Here is a 19,810-nt window from a genome sequence, read left to right on the forward strand (position 1 = left end):
ATAGATTATAACCATGTCATTGTCATCCCATACCCCAGAATGTGCCAGGCCACTGAAGCAGTGTTACAAGTGGTTAAGGGGCTGGATTTGGGGTAAGACAGACCTGGGTTCAAATCCTTGCTCTTGTTGATTTATGGGCTCTATGACCTTGAACAAGTGATTTATTAACCTCTCTGAGGCTCAATTTTTCTTCTGTAAAATGACCTCATAGGACTGCTGCTAGGAAAAACTGAGGTATAGTGTTTAAAGGATCTACTACAAAGTAATTGGTCAGTGAATGGTAGCTTGTATTGTTATTATGATATGATGTAGGTGATGATTATTATATTATGAACAGAATATTAGATAGTGGCAGATCTATCATCAGTCTTTGTTTTCAAATTCTTTTAAGGAATGCTACCTAATTAATGAAGTTCTGTGTTCTCTTTTTCCCTTCTACACCCTCAACTCCCTTTCCTTGTCACGACAGCTGACCCAGCTGTGGAAAAAATCAGCATAGACAAGATCCGGTTTTTCCGGGTAGAGCGGTCTTATGCAGTGAGATCTGGAAAGTGGTATTTTGAGTTTGAGGTGGTGACCGGAGGAGACATGCGTGTTGGCTGGGCCAGGCCAGGCTGTCGGCCTGATGTTGAGCTGGGGGCCGATGACCAAGCCTTTGTGTTTGAAGGCAGCAGGGTGAGTTTGGACAGTTGTCCACACATCCTCAGTCCAAAGTTGTTGTTGTTTTTCTCCAAGCATTTTGCCAGAGGTTGGAAGTACTGAGTGCCTGGGTCTCTGGCTTCACAATGAGTGTCCACCACCACTGGCTAATTTAAATGATTATTACCTAGTGATTATCACTTTCCTCCTTGCTCGGGGGAAGAGGAAGACTATACAACCAAGTTCCTTCTTTAATCACCTGCATATCTGCCCTTGTCCCTGAGCCCATTGCCTCTACTCCAGAGGAGGTTCGCAGAACGCTATGGGCCAGTATCTGGGAAAGTCTTACCACCTTGCCCTAGAGGGAGTCCTGCTGATTGTCACAGCTGACTAGGTATTGAGAGACTTGTAGCTGACTAGGTATTGGGAGACTTGGGCCACCTTTTCTGATGAGCCTTATGTATCTCAGTTGCATTCATCTGTAAGATTACTCCTCCCTGTGACTTGTCCTTGGTAGAGAGGCAAGTGCCTTGTAGAAACCAGGTACCACTACTAGTTAGGAGAAATTGCTCCCTTGGTCATTTCTCTAGCTGCCTGGGAGCTGCTTCTCGGACCTCCATTTCTCTGAGCTCTGGGATCTTGTTTCCTAGGGCCAGCGTTGGCATCAAGGGAGTGGGTATTTTGGACGTACCTGGCAACCAGGAGATGTGGTTGGATGTATGATTAACCTCGATGATGCTTCAATGATCTTCACCCTGAATGGGGAGCTGCTGATCACCAATAAAGGCTCAGAACTTGCCTTCGCGGATTACGAGATTGAGAATGGTAAACTGACCACCTTTCCCCTCCTTCCAACTCCATGAGTCATAGGAAAATCCAGGGACAGCTGGGTGAGCTCATCTACCTCCTTATTTAGGCTACACTGTCCTTTGCATATTTGAAACCCAGGTGGTGAAAACTAGCCCTTATACTATCATTATTGAAGAAATCAAGATAAATAATAGGGATAGTTGGTATGTGCAGCATAAATGTAAGTGCTGAACTTCCAGATAGACTGATTAAGAAACTCTCCTCTAATTCCTTGGTCTGCACCTTAGCAGTTTAAACATCCCCAGGTTTCCTACTATTACAGAGGAAGCGCTAATTGCATGGGGACTAATGTCCCTGGCAGAATAGAAAAGTCAGTGAATTAAAGAATTATCTTTTTATTCTGATTTAAATTGTCAGTCTGCATGTTTGGGTAATTGAACTTGATGCTTTGATGAGAACCATTGAAACACAAAAGTTCAATTTAGCTGTTCCCTTGAATGAAATACAATTTACTTTGAAAATCAATCACACTGGGAAGCCAAGCACAGCGGCATTTATTAATGGCCATGAATAGATCACAATCAGGGCAGTGCTTTAGATACACAAAGGAGCAATTGGCGCTTATTTCCTGTCTGCTGAGCTACATTATGTACAAAGGTGGTTGGGGTGCAGGAGGAGCCCTGGGCTGAGAGAGCTGACTCACTCCTGACAAGCTGTGTGGCTCCCAGAGTGTGTTGGCCTGACTTCTCTGGCTTCCTTTTCTTCATCTAGACCAGAGAATAAAAGGATAGACTGCAAAGTTCCAACATCCTTGCCAGATATAAAATCCTATGGCAATGACATTCCCGCTGTGCCCACACGGGTGCTGTGCTCTCTGCTGCTTCGTTTCAGGCCAGGAGGGGGCAGAGTGGGTGGGTCAGGAGACCTGGGCTCCCCTCCTGCCTCTGTCCCTCCCCACCTGTGACACCTTGGGTGGATTTGATTTAACATCTTTGCATCTCATTTCCCCCTCTCAAACGATTAGGGCTCCTTGATAGCTCTAAATCTCTGAGACTTTACAAAAAGAAACAGTCCCAACAGAGAAAGCTAAAAAAGGTAAGACTGCATGGGCAAGAGCAGCAGAAGTACATGAAACTGTATATATAATAATATAAATATTCCTTGTTTGCAGAATGTTTTTAACTTTATAAGTCACTTTCATGCTTTTTATGGATACGTATTATCTGCAACATTCATATCCAGCTCTACCCTAAAAAAGCTTTAAAGATTTTTCTGAGAGCCACCTATTTGAGGAAATGAAGGTTGCAAGTCATTGTATTTTCCTAGAAAGACAGGATGGCTAAAGCCAGATGGGGTCACATTTTAATGCCTTCTGAAAGGTTTAAAATCAGAGTTCTAAAGAAAGACTCCTATTTCTAAGACGTTGCCAGCAAACAGAAAGGCTTGTGGGTTGGTTCCGAGGCACAGGAGAGGAAATGTGTAGGTAGATAAGGGCAGTGTAGACAATAGGGATATTTACCCGCCACAGGCACTGCTGTCTTCCTGAGGCCAGGGAAAGAATGAAACACTAGAAGGTTCAGGCTCATCCTTGAGGAAGGAAGCTCCCTGGGGTAGAAGGCGTTGAAAGACTGGAGACTTTTTCCTGGCTGTCCTGTGCATGATCCAGGGATGTTATCTTCTAGGAGGCTTTGACTCAACATAAAGAAGAGATAAGAATCTTGTCTGTTGTGCAGGGTTAGGAGACCTTTGCAAGTCCAAAGCCTTGCTACTCAAGTGTGGTCCATTTGTGAGAAATGCAGATTCACAAGCCTCACCAGACCTGCTGAATCAGAAATTGCGTTCAGCCAGGAGACTGGTTTGTATGCACATTAAAGACCAAGAAACAGTGGTCTGCAGTGCACACAACTGCAAGTGGTCCAAAAGAGCCTTTTCTCTAGTTGTAAAAATAGGTAAGATGAGCTCTTTTGGGGATGGTGTCCACAGGCATTCACAATGGTCCAGCTTTTGACGTGCTGTCCATTGGAGGCTGTCCTACCGTCCTGCCTCTAACAAAACCAGACAGTCCCGACCCCCTGGTAATAGAATTGTTTACCTTCATACCAACAAGGAAAGAACCAAAATCTGCACGTGGCATGTGCCCAGACTGACCTCGCAGAGTTTGTGAAGTTCTAATGAGATCATCTAAAACGAAAAAACATGTCAGCAGGGCGGGTGGTGGATCCCTATGTGCTAGATGTGTCCACGACAGGATCAAGCATGCTGTTCTTATTGAGGAGCAGAAAAATCGCTGTGAAAGTGTTGAAGGGAAAGCACAGAGTCAGAAAGCTAAATATTTTCTTAAAAAGAAGCTTTTCTGAGTAATTAAAACAAATAGGTGAAAATAATGAAAAAATAGTAATGCAAAGCCATAGGTTATGAACGGCAAATGCTAGTACAGAATGAAAATTCTGTAAGAATGGGATCGACACTGAGTGTTAAAGAATCTGAGGCATCCACCTCTCGGGAAGGGTACTCCCCTCAGGGGATATAACTAGAGGGTGGCTGTGGAATCGAATCAGGGAAACTGCAGGAAACGGCAGGACAGTTTGGAAGACCTGCGTGTGGAATTTATGGAAGACGGAGCTGGAAAGATAGACAAGGTGCAGATCACAGCCTCAAATACCAAGGCTCAGTCTTTTCATTCAAGATACTTTATTGTCTAATCTGGGCCAAGCACCCTTGGACTTCCCTCTCTAAGACACAGGAGGGGCCTGTTGTAGGGTTTGAGTAAGGAATGCTATAACATACAGAGAGATTTTAAGATAACTGCTTTTAGAGATCATCTGTTATAATGAAAGAGATGCCTCACAGACTGTTCATGCCCAGGGACGTGATTTGACCTTCAGAATAACAAAGTCTATTACTAGGAAGCAGTTTTATAATAGAATTGTACTGTATTATGTTAGCATATTATACTGTAGTATCATATCGCACTTTAATAACACAGAAGATAATTGGAAGGCTCTTTCAGTTAGTTCTGCGAAAGCTCAGGAAGGGCAGTTGAAAGGGAGTCTGCATGCCATTCTTTGATAACAATGGCACAGAGGCCTGGAATAAGCATATAGCATCTCTCCATTTGTATAAAGTGGAAAGAGGCAACAGTTCTCGCCTTGAGCTGTTAGGAAAAGCATCTGTTGCAAACAAAACATTTTTGTGCATTGTAGCCCTCAAAAAGCAAAATCCCCTATGTGCTTGTGTTCTGGTCGCCAGCCTCCTGGCCTTGATTCAGGGCATTATCCTAGTGGGAGTTGTGCTGTGGGAAGTTTTTAGTCCTTTGAGAGAAGGAATGGGGGCAGACATTAAAATTCATGGCTGTTTTTCTCTGGGTTACTTATAAGCTGTTATCGCCATCTTCTTCTGCATCATAGATTATGTACTCTTATCTGCCTCATTAGAGTTTTTCTAATTATTGTTCCCTTCCTTGATCCCTGGCCCTGACCATTGCAGCTCTTAATGTTGTCACCTGAAGGCACCTGGAAGCTCAGAAGCTTCTTTGGTGAAACCTTTGCTATCAGTCTTCTCTTTTATTCCATTTAAAGGGAAGGAAGATAAAATCCTGATCATCCTGCCAGACCTCAGAACGTGACGTCTGGAAGAGGCATTAGTGCCAGTCTCCTGTTCTGTCTCCCTGCCTGGCACTCCCTGGGGGGGCATCCTGCTCCTGCTACAGCTTTAGGGTCTGCAGGGGCAGCCCCCTGGCCTGTTCCTTCCATTAGCCTGCGGGGGTTTAACAGCTCCCCCAGCTCTGCTGGCAGCTCTTCCAGAGGCAGCAGGTGAAACTTACTTGCCAGGAGTGTCACTGCCATCTGCACACAAACACGATGGCACCAAGAGTCCCCTGTCATTCTTTCTGCTGATGGGTGCTATGCTTCAGACACTGGCCATGACAGGGAAGCATGCCTTTTGTTTCCTGTGTTTTCTACATGGCTTGTTACAAACTCAGCACTATCCCTCAACTCCATCTTCATGAGGCTTAGCGGGAAATGAAAATTATTGGGTAAAACACGTACTGTTGGATTGAGACTCGCAGAAACACCCCAGGAATGGTCTGGGCAGTCATCTAAGCACTTCTCTCCAAGATCTGCTTTTCCATGACTGGTAGTGATTTGCTCTCATGTCTTTCTTCAGTTTGAAATGGATTAAAAATGATTCACAGTTTGGATTTTCTAGAGAATTGGTTTCTTTCCAAGCTCCTGAATTATAAAAAGGTGACCTCCTGGCTATCCCCCTTCCTAGTCACAAAATCAGTAGGAAGCCTTGCGCTGCAAAGTTTATCTGAAGCGGGGGTCGTCTGCAGGATTCAAGTGCACGTGCTCTTGCCGTTCCCTTCCTGGATGAGTTGGGTTGTGTGCAAAGTGCTTATGAGAGTCCGTGCTCATAGTACTGCCAGGTGGCCTTACCAGGTGGAACTTCTTAATCCAGTTTCATTCTCGGGAGCCACGTGGCCAGTTGTGAGAGGTAACCCTTTTCCTCTAAGCAGCCTGGAGTCTTCAGTCCTAGGTCTTGTGGTCATGGATCTCAGGCTGGCTGCCTGATCTGCAGGCCAACTGGGCAACTACATGACACTTAGGAAAATCACTTGTAAAAGTGAAGGAAGACTTAGTCACAAATCAAGTCATTGTGGATAAAAATTAGAAAGCAGACCCCCTAGCCTCGCTCCCCACTGTTTGCTCTGGACCGCTCCTCAGGCTGCCTTGTCCATGTGCTGGCCCTGCAGCTTCCTAGGTGACAGGCCTTGAGCATGTCATTCAGTCTGCCAAACCTTAGTTCCCTCATCTGTAAAATGGGGGTAATAATGAGAGAAATCTATAAAGCCCCAAACCCAGTGCTTAGACAGTACGTAGAAAGTATTTGATAAATATTAGCTGTTGTGCTTTATCATCATTGTTCCCCTTTATTTATCTTGCAGAGTTATAAAGTTACATGAAGTGTTAATGCCTCAAGTAAAGAAATTGTAAATATGAAGAGATCATTAGCAGGAGCTCCGCTGGGTGGAGGGAGCTGATTGATTGAATCTATCCAGTTATCAAGTATTTTGCCCCAGGAGAAAATGCTGGTACTTTATAAAGATTTGTCTTTGTTCTCAGTCCTTTCTAGGTTCTCTCTTTTCTGGCTTAAGGTTTGAATTTAGCTTCTCTGTTGCTGCGTTAAAGAGCTGTCCCAGCTATACCCACTTATCCCCTAGGAGGTCCCCACACCCCCTTCCATTGTTTTCACCTCTGTGGTCCTGTTGTTGTACCTTTTCTCACGCAATGTTGAGCTCTCCCTGTAAAGGGGGCTCCTGCCCTATGGGGACTGCACTTTACTCTATAATGAGTGCAGCCCCTGCCCTGGGACATAACTACTGTTTAAATCTGGGGCATCATTCCTGTAACGTTCACTCCCTCTCTTGTACACTGACTGGCAGCCCAGACTATGAGTCAGAGGGTGTGGGATCTTGTCCAGTGTTGTCACTTGCCCTTCTCATGACCTTGGTGCAGCCTGTTAGCTCCTCAAGCCTTCAGTTTTATCCCCAGTAGTGTTGTTTCTTCTGCTGATAGCTTAGGAATGCTGGGAAGCCTAAGTTCCTTAGAAAAAAAGGCCCCATGTGATTACCTTTCTTCCTTCCTGCGTGTATCTTACCTTGTTAGTGTGACTGGGTCGAGGAAGTTACTAGTGTGACCTGAGTTATTCAGAAGTCCTCATCTGTGCTTCTTACCACTCAGGCTTTTACACCTGTTGCTCAATTATTCTACCATCCAGGTTCATATACAAGAAGGGAGAAGAGAGATTTTCTTAAGACGTCCTGTCTCTGCTCACATCAGGCTGAAACACTTTATGATCATGGCTCCAGCATAAAATTACTGTGGTGCTAGTTTTCTGGTTGGGTTACTACCCCACCCCCCCCATCCAAGACCAAAACACTGTCTTGAGAGTAGGGATGTTTTATAGCATAACATTGACTCTTCTGTATTCTGTTTGCCATTTTCACATCAGTAAGCTCCAGGGATCAGGACAGTTTCCTCTCGTTCGTTCACATCTTCTCATAGCACATAGGTGGGCCCTCTGTCCCAGTGGAGACTCAAGAAACTTGCCAATGAACAATCCTTGTTTCACACTGGAGTCGGATTTCCAAAGGTTCCTTCTTTATAAAAATCTCCATAGCAAGGAGATGGTTTCATCCGTCTGAATCTCTGGTGTGAAAGTGCCAGAAGCACAGCACGCTCAGGAGGTTGTGTGGATGGGCGCCGGTCTGATTGGCCTATCCGTCTACCTTCCTGAGGGCCTCGGCCACCAGTCTGCCCTCAGTCCTCGTGGCCCTGACAGGAGAATCTTTGTACAGACATCACCCTCATTCTGCTAGGATTGTATTAAAGCTCTCTATTTAGAAAGCACATTAAACAGTATTAAAGTGTCCTAAATAAGTTCATCGTTTCTGAAAGCAACCAACTTAGCTTGTGAGGGATTGGTTCCCCACTTATTTCACTGATGTACATAGAAACATTGTGGCTTGGATAGCAGAGTGTAAGCACCCGTGCTAGGAACATATGGGCCCTGGTCTCTACTATGGAAATGGTACTGCTGTTATTGTTGAGTGTAAATGCTACCAAAATCAGCTTTCAAATTTCCCCTTAAATAAACATTTCTGCCCTAGAAATGACACCAGCTTTCTTTATAGGGGCTCCAGCGCCTGGCTTAGCCACCAGCCTCAGAGCCGCCCCCCCTCCCAGCACTGTCAACCACCTGCCTCTCACATCTTCCCAAATCCCAGATCATTAGTGCTTTCCCAGCTCTGCTGATTTGTTGGTCCACAATTATGATTTATAAATAGTCCACAAAGAGGAACACCAAACAGTTCAAACTTCTGCTTTGGTCTATTGGGCAAGGCAGCGTTTTTTTTTTAACGTGGTGCGAGCTTGGAGAGGCAAGAACTGTAGGGGGGCGGAGAGCTTTCCACAGCTGCTCCTCAAAACCCTTGTCTTCCTGCTTAGGCGGGGGCCATACCGTAGAGTAGGAGGGTGGGGGTTGGAGGCTGTGTTTTGTAAACAAGCAGAGGCATAGAGTCAGCATATAAAATGTCTCAGAATCGTATCCTATCCTTGGAATGGGCAGAACCATTAGAGCTCTCATCTCCCTGGGGAATATGCTGAGATCTAGAAAAGTGAGACCTTTGCACCCAATCATTCTTCAGGCTTTTGTGCTGTTCTGTTTGGAGCAGTATTTAAAATTTCCCAGGGCCAACAGCAGTTTTAACTAAGGCATAGATAAAGAATTGTACTTTTTCTCTTATCAGTTTTACTTGTCCAGCTTATGTTTATTTACAGCTTAAGAATAATCTTGCCTGGATGATTGGTTTTTTTTTCCCCCAAATTATTTTGAATCAAACTACTTTTCTTTCCCGTACACCATGGGCAGCCATAATCTCCATGTGCCTCCTGTTGCTGAGTTTATGTGCCAGGAAGTAAGACAAAGGATCTTTCTGGCCGGGACTCAAAGCTGTTAAGGAAGCAAAGGTCTGGCTTCCTCGCAGCCTCCTGGGACTGCACTGTGGGCTGAGGCTGGGCCCTTCTTCACCATTCTGCAGGCTTTGTGCCCATCTGCTCTCTGGGACTGTCTCAGATCGGCCGCATGAATCTCGGGATGGACGCCAGTACCTTCAAGTTTTATACCATGTGCGGCCTCCAAGAGGGCTTTGAGCCTTTTGCTGTCAACATGAACCGAGATGTTGCGATGTGGTTCAGCAAGCGCCTCCCGACATTTGTCAACGTGCCGAAGGATCATCCCCATATAGAGGTAATGTTACAGGCCGGGGTGGAACTGGCAAGGCACATGGGCCAAGGCACTAAGCTCCTGCTAATGCCCCTGTCACAGGGCAGCTGCTTACCTAAGTTTCTGTCCTGGCTGCTTACCAGCCCCCTCCTTGCTGGCCCTCAGAGCTGAAGCTGCAGACGCCTTAATTGGGGCAGCTCAGTGGCATCTTACAGATGGCAACCACCTTTCAGATATAACCTTGCAGACCAGCCTCCAAGCCTTCGGGCCACCTGTTTTCTCCAGGCATTGCTATACTGCCATTGTCATAGCACCAAGATATTCAGAGACCTTAAACATCGTTTTCCTAGAAAAGTTCAGAGCCTGTGTTTAAGATGTCCTGGACGTGCTTCCTCTCTTTTCATAAACGGATGTCTTCTAGGCCCTGTTTAATTTCTGCAGAATCATTGCCAGCATTTTAAGCCGAGGTGTAGTCGTTAATTATCTTGCTGCCATCTCGTAGGGGAAGGTAAGTGGAGGCAAAGATTGTAGGGAGCCTGATTTGGGTTCTGAATCTATACCTACTCAGCCCTGTTTTGCCCGTGCACACCACGGTTTCCTCATGATGGGGGTGGGGGCGGGGCGCTGATGGAAAGTCAGCAGATAAGCTCATTGAAGCATCAGATTGAATAGCTTGCTTCTACCTGACGCTAAGTTCCCTTAACTCACCTTCCAATCTAAATTCAACAGGCACCGACTCTTAGCCCCCCACTTTTCCCCACAGTCTTACACAGTGAAGAATTTTATTTCTCAGATTCCTACCTAGCCATTGCTTTTGAAAGCTGACTCATAAACTGTTGGGGGTCATGAACCCCTTTGACAAACTGATGGAATCTAGAGATCCTTCATTTGGAAAAATCTACAAACCACACAAAAATATCTGAGCACACCCATGGACCCCAGGGTGAAAACTAGTCTCTAGAATGCAGGGAGAAATGCTTGGATCATGAGAACATTGTTATTGTAAGTCCCATTTTATCCCATTTTACTTTCTCTCCCCCCGCAAACCCTGACATGCATTTTTAAAATTCCAGTTTAGAATTTTCTTCCTCCAACCCTGTTCCCTGCAATGCTTGTGCCCTGGTGCTGGGAATGTCCCTGGTATGTAGAGGGGCTTCGGGAAGCCTCAGCGCTCAGGCACTGACTGTGGCAGAGATGGGAAGTGCACGGATGGGAACAGGGCCCTCGGAGGAAGCTGTGATTTTTCTTCTTGAGCTTTGGGCTATCCAGCACCCTCTTCCTTAAATATTCTCATGCCCGCTGACAATGGAAATCTTTGGGAAGATTTTCTTTAGCCACTTGCCCCCTGACCTGAAAGGTCAGCCTCGGTGGACACTGTGCTGCATTATCTAGATACTTGCCCCTGTCTTACACCTGTTCTCCACCCCTGACCTTGCAGAAAACCCAGTAGGAGTTTTTTAAATCTCTAATTTCTCCAGCCAGAGGGAAATCTGTTCTTTTCTATTGGGTAAGGTCCAAGTAGGGATGAGAGTAATGGCTTGGTTATCATTGGTGACACCTTTTACAGTTCGCAGAAAGCCTTGCCATACGTAATGTCAGTGAGGGAAGGAGGGACAGGGTCAAGGTCAGGCTCCTTCGTGTGTCAGATAAAGGACCCATGGTGTTTCCAGGTTGTGAGGATCGACAGCACCATGGACAGCCCTCCATGCCTCAAGGTGACTCACAAGACATTCGGCACACAGAACAGCAATGCCAGTATGATCTACCTTCGCCTGAGCATGCCCGTCGAGTGCCACTCCTCCTTCAGCCACAGCCCCTGCCTGGACAGTGACGCTTTCCAGAAAAGGTGAGGGTGAGGCCTCCAGCCCTCAGAGGTGATCGTGCCTGTTGTGAAGTTGGCTTTCCATCTGTGTGTTTCGTACTCTATCTCAGCGCAACTAGAGTTCTGTGGGTAGAGTTCTCTTTGCCTTCAGTCGGGTGAAGAAATGGGGATCTGTATGTATACTCACATGGGCATACACGTGCGTGTGTGTGCAATGCATAATTGGGGGGCCAAGCAAGCTAAACAGGGTCACATCTAGTGGAAAAGTTTGTTCTTCTCGAGCCCTCTGAGTTACTGGCCTCCTGGCAACCTGAGTTGCTGTGTTTTTGGAGTAAAAGGAGAGGGTACGGTTGTTGTTGCCTTTATGTGAAACTAGAAGCTTCTGGAGGCAAATACCACCTTCTTTGTATTATTATGGCCAGTGTCCCGCCCAGAAGCTGTGTAACTCATGAGTAATATGATTTCTCCCTTCCTGATAAGGAATATATTCCTTGCTGTCTTTCTTTCTTTCAGTGTTTATTTTTAATTGTTGATATATGTCTCCCTGTTTGGAGCTGTCTTGTCCAGGTTTTCTCTAGAGTTTCACTACCTACCAAGCTTCAAACAAGCACAGCTACTTGAGAGAACAGGGGAATGAATTCAGAGTAATGTATCCCCGCATACATTACTACAATCTTTTCAACACCCCGCCCCCTGGGCTGAGGGACAGCAGTTGGAAGTCGCAGCCCTGGCTTGTGGTAGCAGGTTACAAGTGAACAAGTCCCAAGACCAGTTGAGATCACTTGTGTACAGGAAATAGTTTCTTAAACTCGCCGTCATCATTAAAGGTAGATCAGTAGCCTGTCAGAATTGTGGAATTCTCTCTACAGCCAAATAACTAAGACACGGATTATCTTCCCTCCAGGAAACAGATGCAAGAAATACTCTCTCAAACAACCACAGTAAGTAAATGTTCTCAATTACGGTTTTAATTATTTGAGTCTTTGCTGTGCCTGGTAATATGCCCCCTCCAGCAAAGACCTGTCTAGAGATCCTCTGTAATTGCCAATTACTCTGCCTTTTAATATCCATCTTGATGCTTCCAAAGCATATCTATGGCATTTCTTAGATGGGGGAAGAAAAGACATTCATTCAGTGCCAAGCAGAGCTCTACCTGGAGCATCTAATTGGGCATCACTGCGCACTTGTTGCCCATCTGCCACCTGGGACCCAGCACTGCCTTTCTAATTGAAATGCACATCAGTTGGGGGGGGGTCTCAGTTTAATTCTTTTCTTTGCTCGTTTATGTAAACTTCTATGAATCAACTCTCCCGTCTCTCTGAGTTGTGCCAGGAATCATGTTGAAAGCCATCAAGTGAGAAAAAGGAGCCAGGGAACCAGCCCAGAAAATAGGAGGCTCATTTTTGTCCCTTTTCTATAGCTAGGTAGTCATCAGAAAGCAAGACGTCCTAATTTCTTTCTCTCTCTCATTCTTCTTTTAGCACCTGACAAAAACAAACAAAAAAAAAACAACTTTTTTTTGTGTGTGTGGAAGAAATGCATGTCACCCTTCTGTTATGTTATCCTATAGGTTAACTGCCTTCCAGAGGAAGAGTCCATGCTTAGACTGTGCAGGGCACGTGCGCTAGGCACATGGCACCACCTGCCCACTTAATTCCCGCAGCGACCCCGCGAGATGGGCAGCATTATGTACCCTGAGGCACAGAAAAGACATATGACTTGTCCAGGGTCACACGATGAATAGCTGCCAGTGCCAAGATTCAAGCCCCGGGCTGACTGACTTATCCTTTTATCTTCCAGTTAAAAAAAGATGACAGACAACAAACAGAAGTAACTTCATGAAGAGCGAATGTGCTCAGTTTCATAAAGAACACGGTGAAGCAGTCACTTACCTTAAAGCCTTATTGTTATAACATAGGGATACACTGTAGTGTTATGACATCCACCGAGAACTGCTGTGGCGATGAGCCTGAGGGTCACATAAAGCATGTTTGGCCACATAGGGGCTTCATTTCAAAGCATCTTTTTCAAGAGTTTCCCAAAAAAATCCTGAATTTCCCTGTAGAAGTGGGAAGTGTAGCAGGAGTTCTGAGCCTCGGCTGTCTCCACTCTCAGGGCAAAGACAGTGGCCAGACAGTGAGGGCTCTGTGCTGGCCACTCCGAGTGGCTGCCACTTACTTCCTCAGCAAGACCTCTGAGCAAAGAGTGGTAGATGAAGGGCTTGATTCTCAGTGCTAAAGCACAACAGACGAGAGGAAAATAAGGAAGCCGAACTCTCTAGGCACCCCTTCTTCCAAGCCTGAAGTGCACCCCTCGAACCGGGTGCACTTTTAAGGAAAGAGGGCAGTGGCTTCACCACTGTTTCTGCCTCCTGAGCACGCTCCCCCAGCTCAGTGCCTCTCCCTCGCCTGGTCTCTCTCCAGCAGTGCTACTATGCGATCCGCATCTTTGCCGGACAGGATCCGTCCTGCGTCTGGGTCGGATGGGTGACTCCGGACTATCACCTATACAGTGAAAAGTTTGACCTGAATAAAAACTGTACAGTGACTGTTACTCTGGGGGATGAAAGAGGCCGAGTCCATGAAAGGTAAGGAGACTCCTCACTCCCTCCCCTCAGTAGCCTTTTTTCCTCTAACCCTCACACCCCAAAAGAAGGAAACATCCAGCATCTGTTAAAAAGGGAAAATGAAGCACAGGCCTAAGTCCTTAAGTAAAAGGATGGGAGTGGGTACTATGACGGGAGACATGTTATTAGTGAAAAAAGTGGAGAATTTCATCATGTCTATAAAACATGACTCAGGGATGGGAGGTACAAGTGGACCATTGGGAGGTCTGGGCTCCGTTTCAGACTCTTCTCCATGATTTCTGGGCAAACCCAATTTCTACACCATCATGACAGGGAACAGTCCCTGGATGCTTGAGAGAAGTCACTTCAGAAGAAATAAAATGATGTACCACGTCACACAGCAGCTGATCAAGTCAGAACTCCTCATCCCGAGTTTGTCATGACTGACACCACGAACAACATAAAAGAGACATTGCAAATTCATGCATAATAACCACTGAGTAAGAATTAGGGATCTTTAGGGAAACACATTTTGGGCACACCCACATCCTCCCACCAGTCCATTGGCACTGTCACCAGAAAGAGAATTCTTGGCCAGCTGTGGCCCAGGAGACCATGTCTGTTGGCCATGTCTGTTTCTACCTGAGATTGAATGGAGTCTTTCCTCATGCAGACATGTGTAGAGATATAATACATTATTTTTCAAGCTGATCTTTATCCCTACAAAGTCAGGAATGGTTTTGGAGTCACCACTCTTTGGATGCTACTGGCTCATCAAAGACTAGTGGTCGGGGCTCAGGTACAATCGCTGTAGGCAGGTGATTAAGAGCACAGACTCTGAAAGCAAACCGCCTGTATTTTAAACTGGGTTCCAGTACTTACCAGAGGTGTGACTTTGGACCAGTCACTAACCTCCCTGGGTTCAATTTCCTCATCTGTAAAATGAGAATAATAGTTTCTATCCTACAGAACAGTGATTTTCAACTGGTGTGCCACAGCACACTGGTGTGCCCCAAGAATTTTTAAAACATGCAATACCTGACTAGTCAAGGGCACTGACCTCTTTCCCCTTAGGTTGTCAAATAAAAAAAATGACAACAGCCAACACAATAGCCATTCAGTATGAATGAATCAAAATTATACCTTTTTTTTTTTTGTCAGATCAGCAAAAAATATGATACATTTTTTTGGTGTGCTGCAGAATCTTAGTAATTGGTTTATGTGTGCCATGAGTTGACAATGGTTGAAAATTGCTGCTACAGAGTTATGAGGAATGAATGAGATAATGCATAGAAAAATGCCTGGAACAGTGCCACAGCCCGGGCACTCAGTAAACATTAACTGCAATTATTACCGTTGCTGAATGTCTATCATGTAATGAGATCCAAAGTAGATGCTATAAGCAACATCTGGTTCAGGCTGGCAAGGAAAGTATGTGAAAGCAGTTGACAATCCAGACTTTCCTTTCCAATCAGAAAATCAAAAGGCAGATGTATGTGCTCATCCCAGTTGGGTGTATTGCTCCCATTTCCTGGCTGTGCCTTGCCACGCATGATTTATCTGAGCCTCGGTGACAGCATTTATTGTGAAAATTAAGTGAAACATCAGCACCTAGAATCAGACCCAGTATATAGTAGGTCCTCAGTAATCCTTCTTTGTCTCTTGCATGACAGATAAAAACAGGATCGATTTTCAGGTTTTTAGGTTATTTCAAGTTTGGGCCCTTTAAATTATGACCAAATCATGGCACTTCACTCTCTCACTGTTTCAGTGCATTATTAATTGAATCCTGTAGTAGTCACCAATATACTTAGTACCCTAATCACTAAAAAGCAGTAGTAACATGGCTGCAGTTTAACCTTAATGGAAATCTAGCAATGGCTCTAACTCCTTGGAAGGAGCAATTTGCACTGGCCCTGCCTGAGGGCTTCGCACTGAGGAACCAGCCAGGTGAGGAGGGGGACAGCACTTGATCTTTGGGCAGTGGCCACAAAGTGACTTACAAAGGGGATTTGCAGTGGAGGGGGTGGGTAATAGACTTCTAGAGCTGGAAAGAACCTTGGAGAATTCTTATCAAACCCTTGGCTGTCCAAGGTCAAATCAGATTGACCTTAGGATGTTTAAAGGGGTTTCCCTTCCATCAGGTATAGACTCACTCTCGTTTAACCTGAGAAAAATCACTTTGTGTTGCTTCAAGTGACCGGGTTCCTCCGATGATGTACTCCAGGACTGGACTAGGAGGAGCTACCTAGTCAGCTGTCCCCTGCCCACAGCCAGAGCAAAGGGTTCAGGAATCACCTTTGCCACTGTGCCATTTCTCTTAACCCCTCCCGAAATTTGAAATCTTACAATTAAGGAACCAGGCTTTGGAGCCTTGATGGCTTTTTGGTTATTATATTTGACTTTTAAATCTAAATAATGGTGCCTACAATGGAGATTACATTCTGTGGGTTGGTAGACAGCTTGCTGAGAAAGGCACCCCAGCTGGAAGTTAGGGAAGACTCCAGGGGGCTGGGAGGGCATGAGACCAACTTGACCTACTTTGCAAGTCTTCCCAGGCCCAGGCCTGCCGTCCTAAGGAATGTGGCCCTGAGTTTCCAAGTGTCTTACAGATTTTTTGCCCTGACACTGGGCTAGGACTCTGAAACCAGATTTTTTATCCTGCCTCTGATACCAAGTGCCTATATACGTCTGAGTATGGCGGGCACCCTGCTTGTGCCTCCATTTCCCATCTCTAAGGGGAGAATTCTTCCATCCCCATTCTCTGGTTCAGAAAGGTAGACCAACATTGAGCCGGGAAACAGTTCCCCAAGCATTAGGCTCTGTGGACCGAAGTAGCCTGATAGACTGTCACATCCCTAAACTGAGAGGTTTGTGCCTGAGGAAACTGGGCTGAAGCTGAACGAATTCATTTAAGAAAACAAGTCATTGGGGCGGACTGGAAAGCCTGGGCAGTCCACCCCTGAGTCCTGGTTGCAAGCTGCCCCAGTCCCCACTCTGTGCCTTTCATCTTTTTGGCTCCTAGTGTGAAGCGCAGCAACTGCTACATGGTCTGGGGTGGGGACATTGTGGCCACTTCCCAGCGATCAAGCCGCAGCAACGTGGACCTGGAGATCGGCTGCCTTGTGGATCTGGCAATGGGCATGTTGTCCTTCTCGGCCAATGGGAGAGAGCTTGGCACCTGCTACCAGGTAGGGACAGTTTCTGGGGACAAGACAGTGGTGTCCCCATCTTAGGTCTCTCCTCATTCTCATACTGAGCATCCCCATCAGAGCGTGCGCAGATGATGAGCCCTTGTGGCCCACAAGCCATCTAGGAAAACAAACAATAAATGAGTAGAGTGGCTTCATTTTGTCCAGAAAGGGAAAAAAATGGGATGTGTGTGTGTGAAACTATCGTATTCTTTTGGTTGATCATATATGCTGATCATCTTTCTAGAAGATAAGAGGGTTTTTCCTTGGTGATGGGCTCTAAAAGGTTATTCATTTATTCCATAAATATTTCCTGTGCTACTTTTATGTCACCTGGGCCATACAAGATGCAAAGTTTAAGAGGTGAACGGAGATACTCCTTGCTTTAAGAAACTTCTGTAATCAAATATAGACCCGTACAAGCTGGTTAATTTGCCAGGGAGTATTCCCTTTGCAGAAGATGAGTCTCATTCCCTATGGGTTCCTTACAGGGTCCTTTTAAAATGCATGTATGTAAATAATGTGTTTTCCTATTACATTCTGTGTACTTTGATAGAACTCATCAGGAAAAGCATCAGTTGTACACATGTAGGTTTACCTGTCATTAAGCACCAGAAGCCTGCAGTCAATAATATTGTAATAACTACGGATGGTGCCAGGTGGGTGCCGGAAATATCCGGGGGAACACTTCGTAAAGTATATGATTTTCTAACCACTGTGCTGTACATCTGAAACTCATACAAAATAATATTGAATGTAAACTGTGATTTAAAAAATTGTTTTTAAAAAATGGACCAAAAAAAGATGTGAACAAAAATAAAATTACACAATAATGAAAAAAAAAGCTGATTTCCCTTAAGTAGGATCTTCATGTCTGGTGGCCATGGAAGCTTGGAAAATGCCACATATCATACCCTCCTCTAGAAGTTTTCCAACAAACATCGACTTTGAGAAATACTTTAGAAGAAACCTATCTACCGAAGCATTTCTCATACTATTTAACCAAGAAGAGCTTTGCTTTTTTTTTTTTTTTTGCTTTAACAGTTAGTAGTACTCTGTAAGCCTGGAGTTCTACAGAGCACACCTGGGAAAGGCTAAGATGAGTTAAATTTCTGCATTAAACCTTCTTCTTGACATTGTGAGGATAGACTGGAGAGTCTCATGTATGTGCAGACAGAGTGTTATTTGACTTCAGACAAGGAAGAGCTCACCTCCATTGAGTGGTCAGAAAAGTGCTCATGATGAAGAAACCCTGATTTTGAAGCAAAAAAAAAAAATTTTTTTTCTTGTGGAGCGAGGGAAGTGTAGTAGGTTGAAAGACTGGCACAGGGAGTGTGACGCGTTATGGAAACAGGGAAGCATAAGGTACTGTGTGTTTGAGCAACAGTGGACAGACTGGTGTGGGGCCTCTGTGGATTGTGGTTGAGAAATCCACTTAGAAAGGAGGCAGGTATTGATAAGAACTGAGGACCTCCTGAAGGTTGCCAACCCAGGACAATGACATGCCCTGTTTAATGAAGCTTAGCCAACGGCAGCTAGTGAAAAGCATCCCAGTGCTATGTAAATGGATAAAACCCAGAATCAGCCCCAGGTTGCAGCCTCCAGGCTGAAATGCCTCTTGGCAGTCATTTTCTGGCTTGTGGTTGGGGAGATGGCATCCAGAGAGGAGACATCCAGTAGCTTCCCCAAATCTGAAATGTTTGGTGACTAAGATCAGGTGGGCTGATCCCTTTTGGGGTTCCTGGGACGGCCTGCTGGCATGGAGGCAGCTGCGTCCTCTCTGGACCCCCTGCAGTGTGTGCACCTCCTTCTGTTCCTGGAAAAAGGTAGAATCATCGACACCGTGCAGCAGGCTTGGTCCAGAAGTGGGGGCCCAACCAGCCGTTCCCAGAAACAGGCCTTTGTGAAACCAGGCTGTATTCTCCTAGTACTTTCTAATCCCACCCTCCCCCCAGTCCCTTGAGAAACTGCTTATGTACATTACTCTGTCTTCAGAATCCATTAGCTTTTTCCCATTAAATTTGAAATGAGTTTGACTGAAGGGTCCTCCCTGAGCTGCTGAGAGCTCTAAAGCATCTAATAACTTCAGGCTAGTTGGGCTTCGGAAGTCCCTAAATAAATAAATAAGCGATGGCATTTGAAGCGGCAGTTACCAGCCTTCCTCAAGGAAGAGCCCACGATGTTGAGCCCACGATGTCAGTGTCCCACAGAGAGCAGGACACTGGCCATTTTTAAGCCCATCTTTCCAGTAGTTCCTGGGTGACAGTGGGCTGATCACTTGTCTTCTCTGAGCTGGTTCCTACCCTTCTGGGATGGCTGCCTCTGCTTCACGCGAATAAATCCCGATTTCTCACTCAGCGGTGCCAGTCCTGCCTCCCCCCCCCCCCCCGAGAAATGTTGCTGTGACTGAGGAGAGAACCCTGGCTCTGCGCAGCAGCCCTGGGGAGGCTCACACCCAGGCAGCCCCCTTCTCACTGCAGGCGAGACGCTGACGTGTGTGTGGCTGTGCCTCTGGTCCCCCTGGCAGTGGGATAATTGTTATTCTTCAGCTGTAGCCGTTTTCATTTTTCAATTATCTCGAGAGAAGCAGGGCAGTGATATTTATACACTGGCTTTCAATTTGGAAAGGACCAGTAACCAAAATAACGAGAGAAGGGTTCTCTCAAACAAAATTTTTAGGGCTCCCCCATTAAAGACTGCTAGTAAATTTGAAAACCTTTTTTCTGTCCCACTTAATGTAATCATGGGCAAGACCAGGAATAAAATGTATGTTCAAGAAATACCACTGCTCTGGTATTGACACCCCAGCCACATTGCTCTGAGAACTGAGCCGGAGGAGTTAGGTTTCAGTTCAGGCCAGTTCCTATGCCCTGATCTTCACACACAGTTAGAAATAGAACATCTGTTATTGCAAGGACAAAGTTGATCAGCTAGTGATAAAAGGTACCTTAAAAACGAAGGGGAAACTGTCAGCAGTACTCCACGGCTGACCCG

General features: G+C 45.6%; 1 protein-coding gene and 1 pseudogene across 1 annotated transcript in view; both read left to right on the plus strand.

The window, feature by feature from the left end:
- RYR3 (ryanodine receptor 3) overlaps positions 1-19,810 on the plus strand; it is a 472,085-nt gene that overhangs the window by 284,894 nt on the left and 167,381 nt on the right. Inside the window, exons 28-34 of the mRNA XM_087815056.1 lie at positions 470-675; positions 1,290-1,464; positions 9,053-9,261; positions 10,908-11,083; positions 11,964-12,000; positions 13,483-13,646; positions 16,651-16,816. Of these exons, the coding sequence (XP_087671182.1) occupies positions 470-675; positions 1,290-1,464; positions 9,053-9,261; positions 10,908-11,083; positions 11,964-12,000; positions 13,483-13,646; positions 16,651-16,816 (1,133 nt within the window). The remainder of the gene's footprint in view (positions 1-469; positions 676-1,289; positions 1,465-9,052; positions 9,262-10,907; positions 11,084-11,963; positions 12,001-13,482; positions 13,647-16,650; positions 16,817-19,810) is intronic.
- On the plus strand, positions 3,442-3,806 carry LOC148094164 (large ribosomal subunit protein eL34 pseudogene; annotated as a pseudogene).

Source organism: Miniopterus natalensis, chromosome 1 (assembly GCF_054644295.1).
Source record: "Miniopterus natalensis isolate mMinNat1 chromosome 1, mMinNat1.hap1, whole genome shotgun sequence".
Taxonomy (NCBI): Eukaryota; Metazoa; Chordata; class Mammalia; order Chiroptera; family Miniopteridae; genus Miniopterus; species Miniopterus natalensis.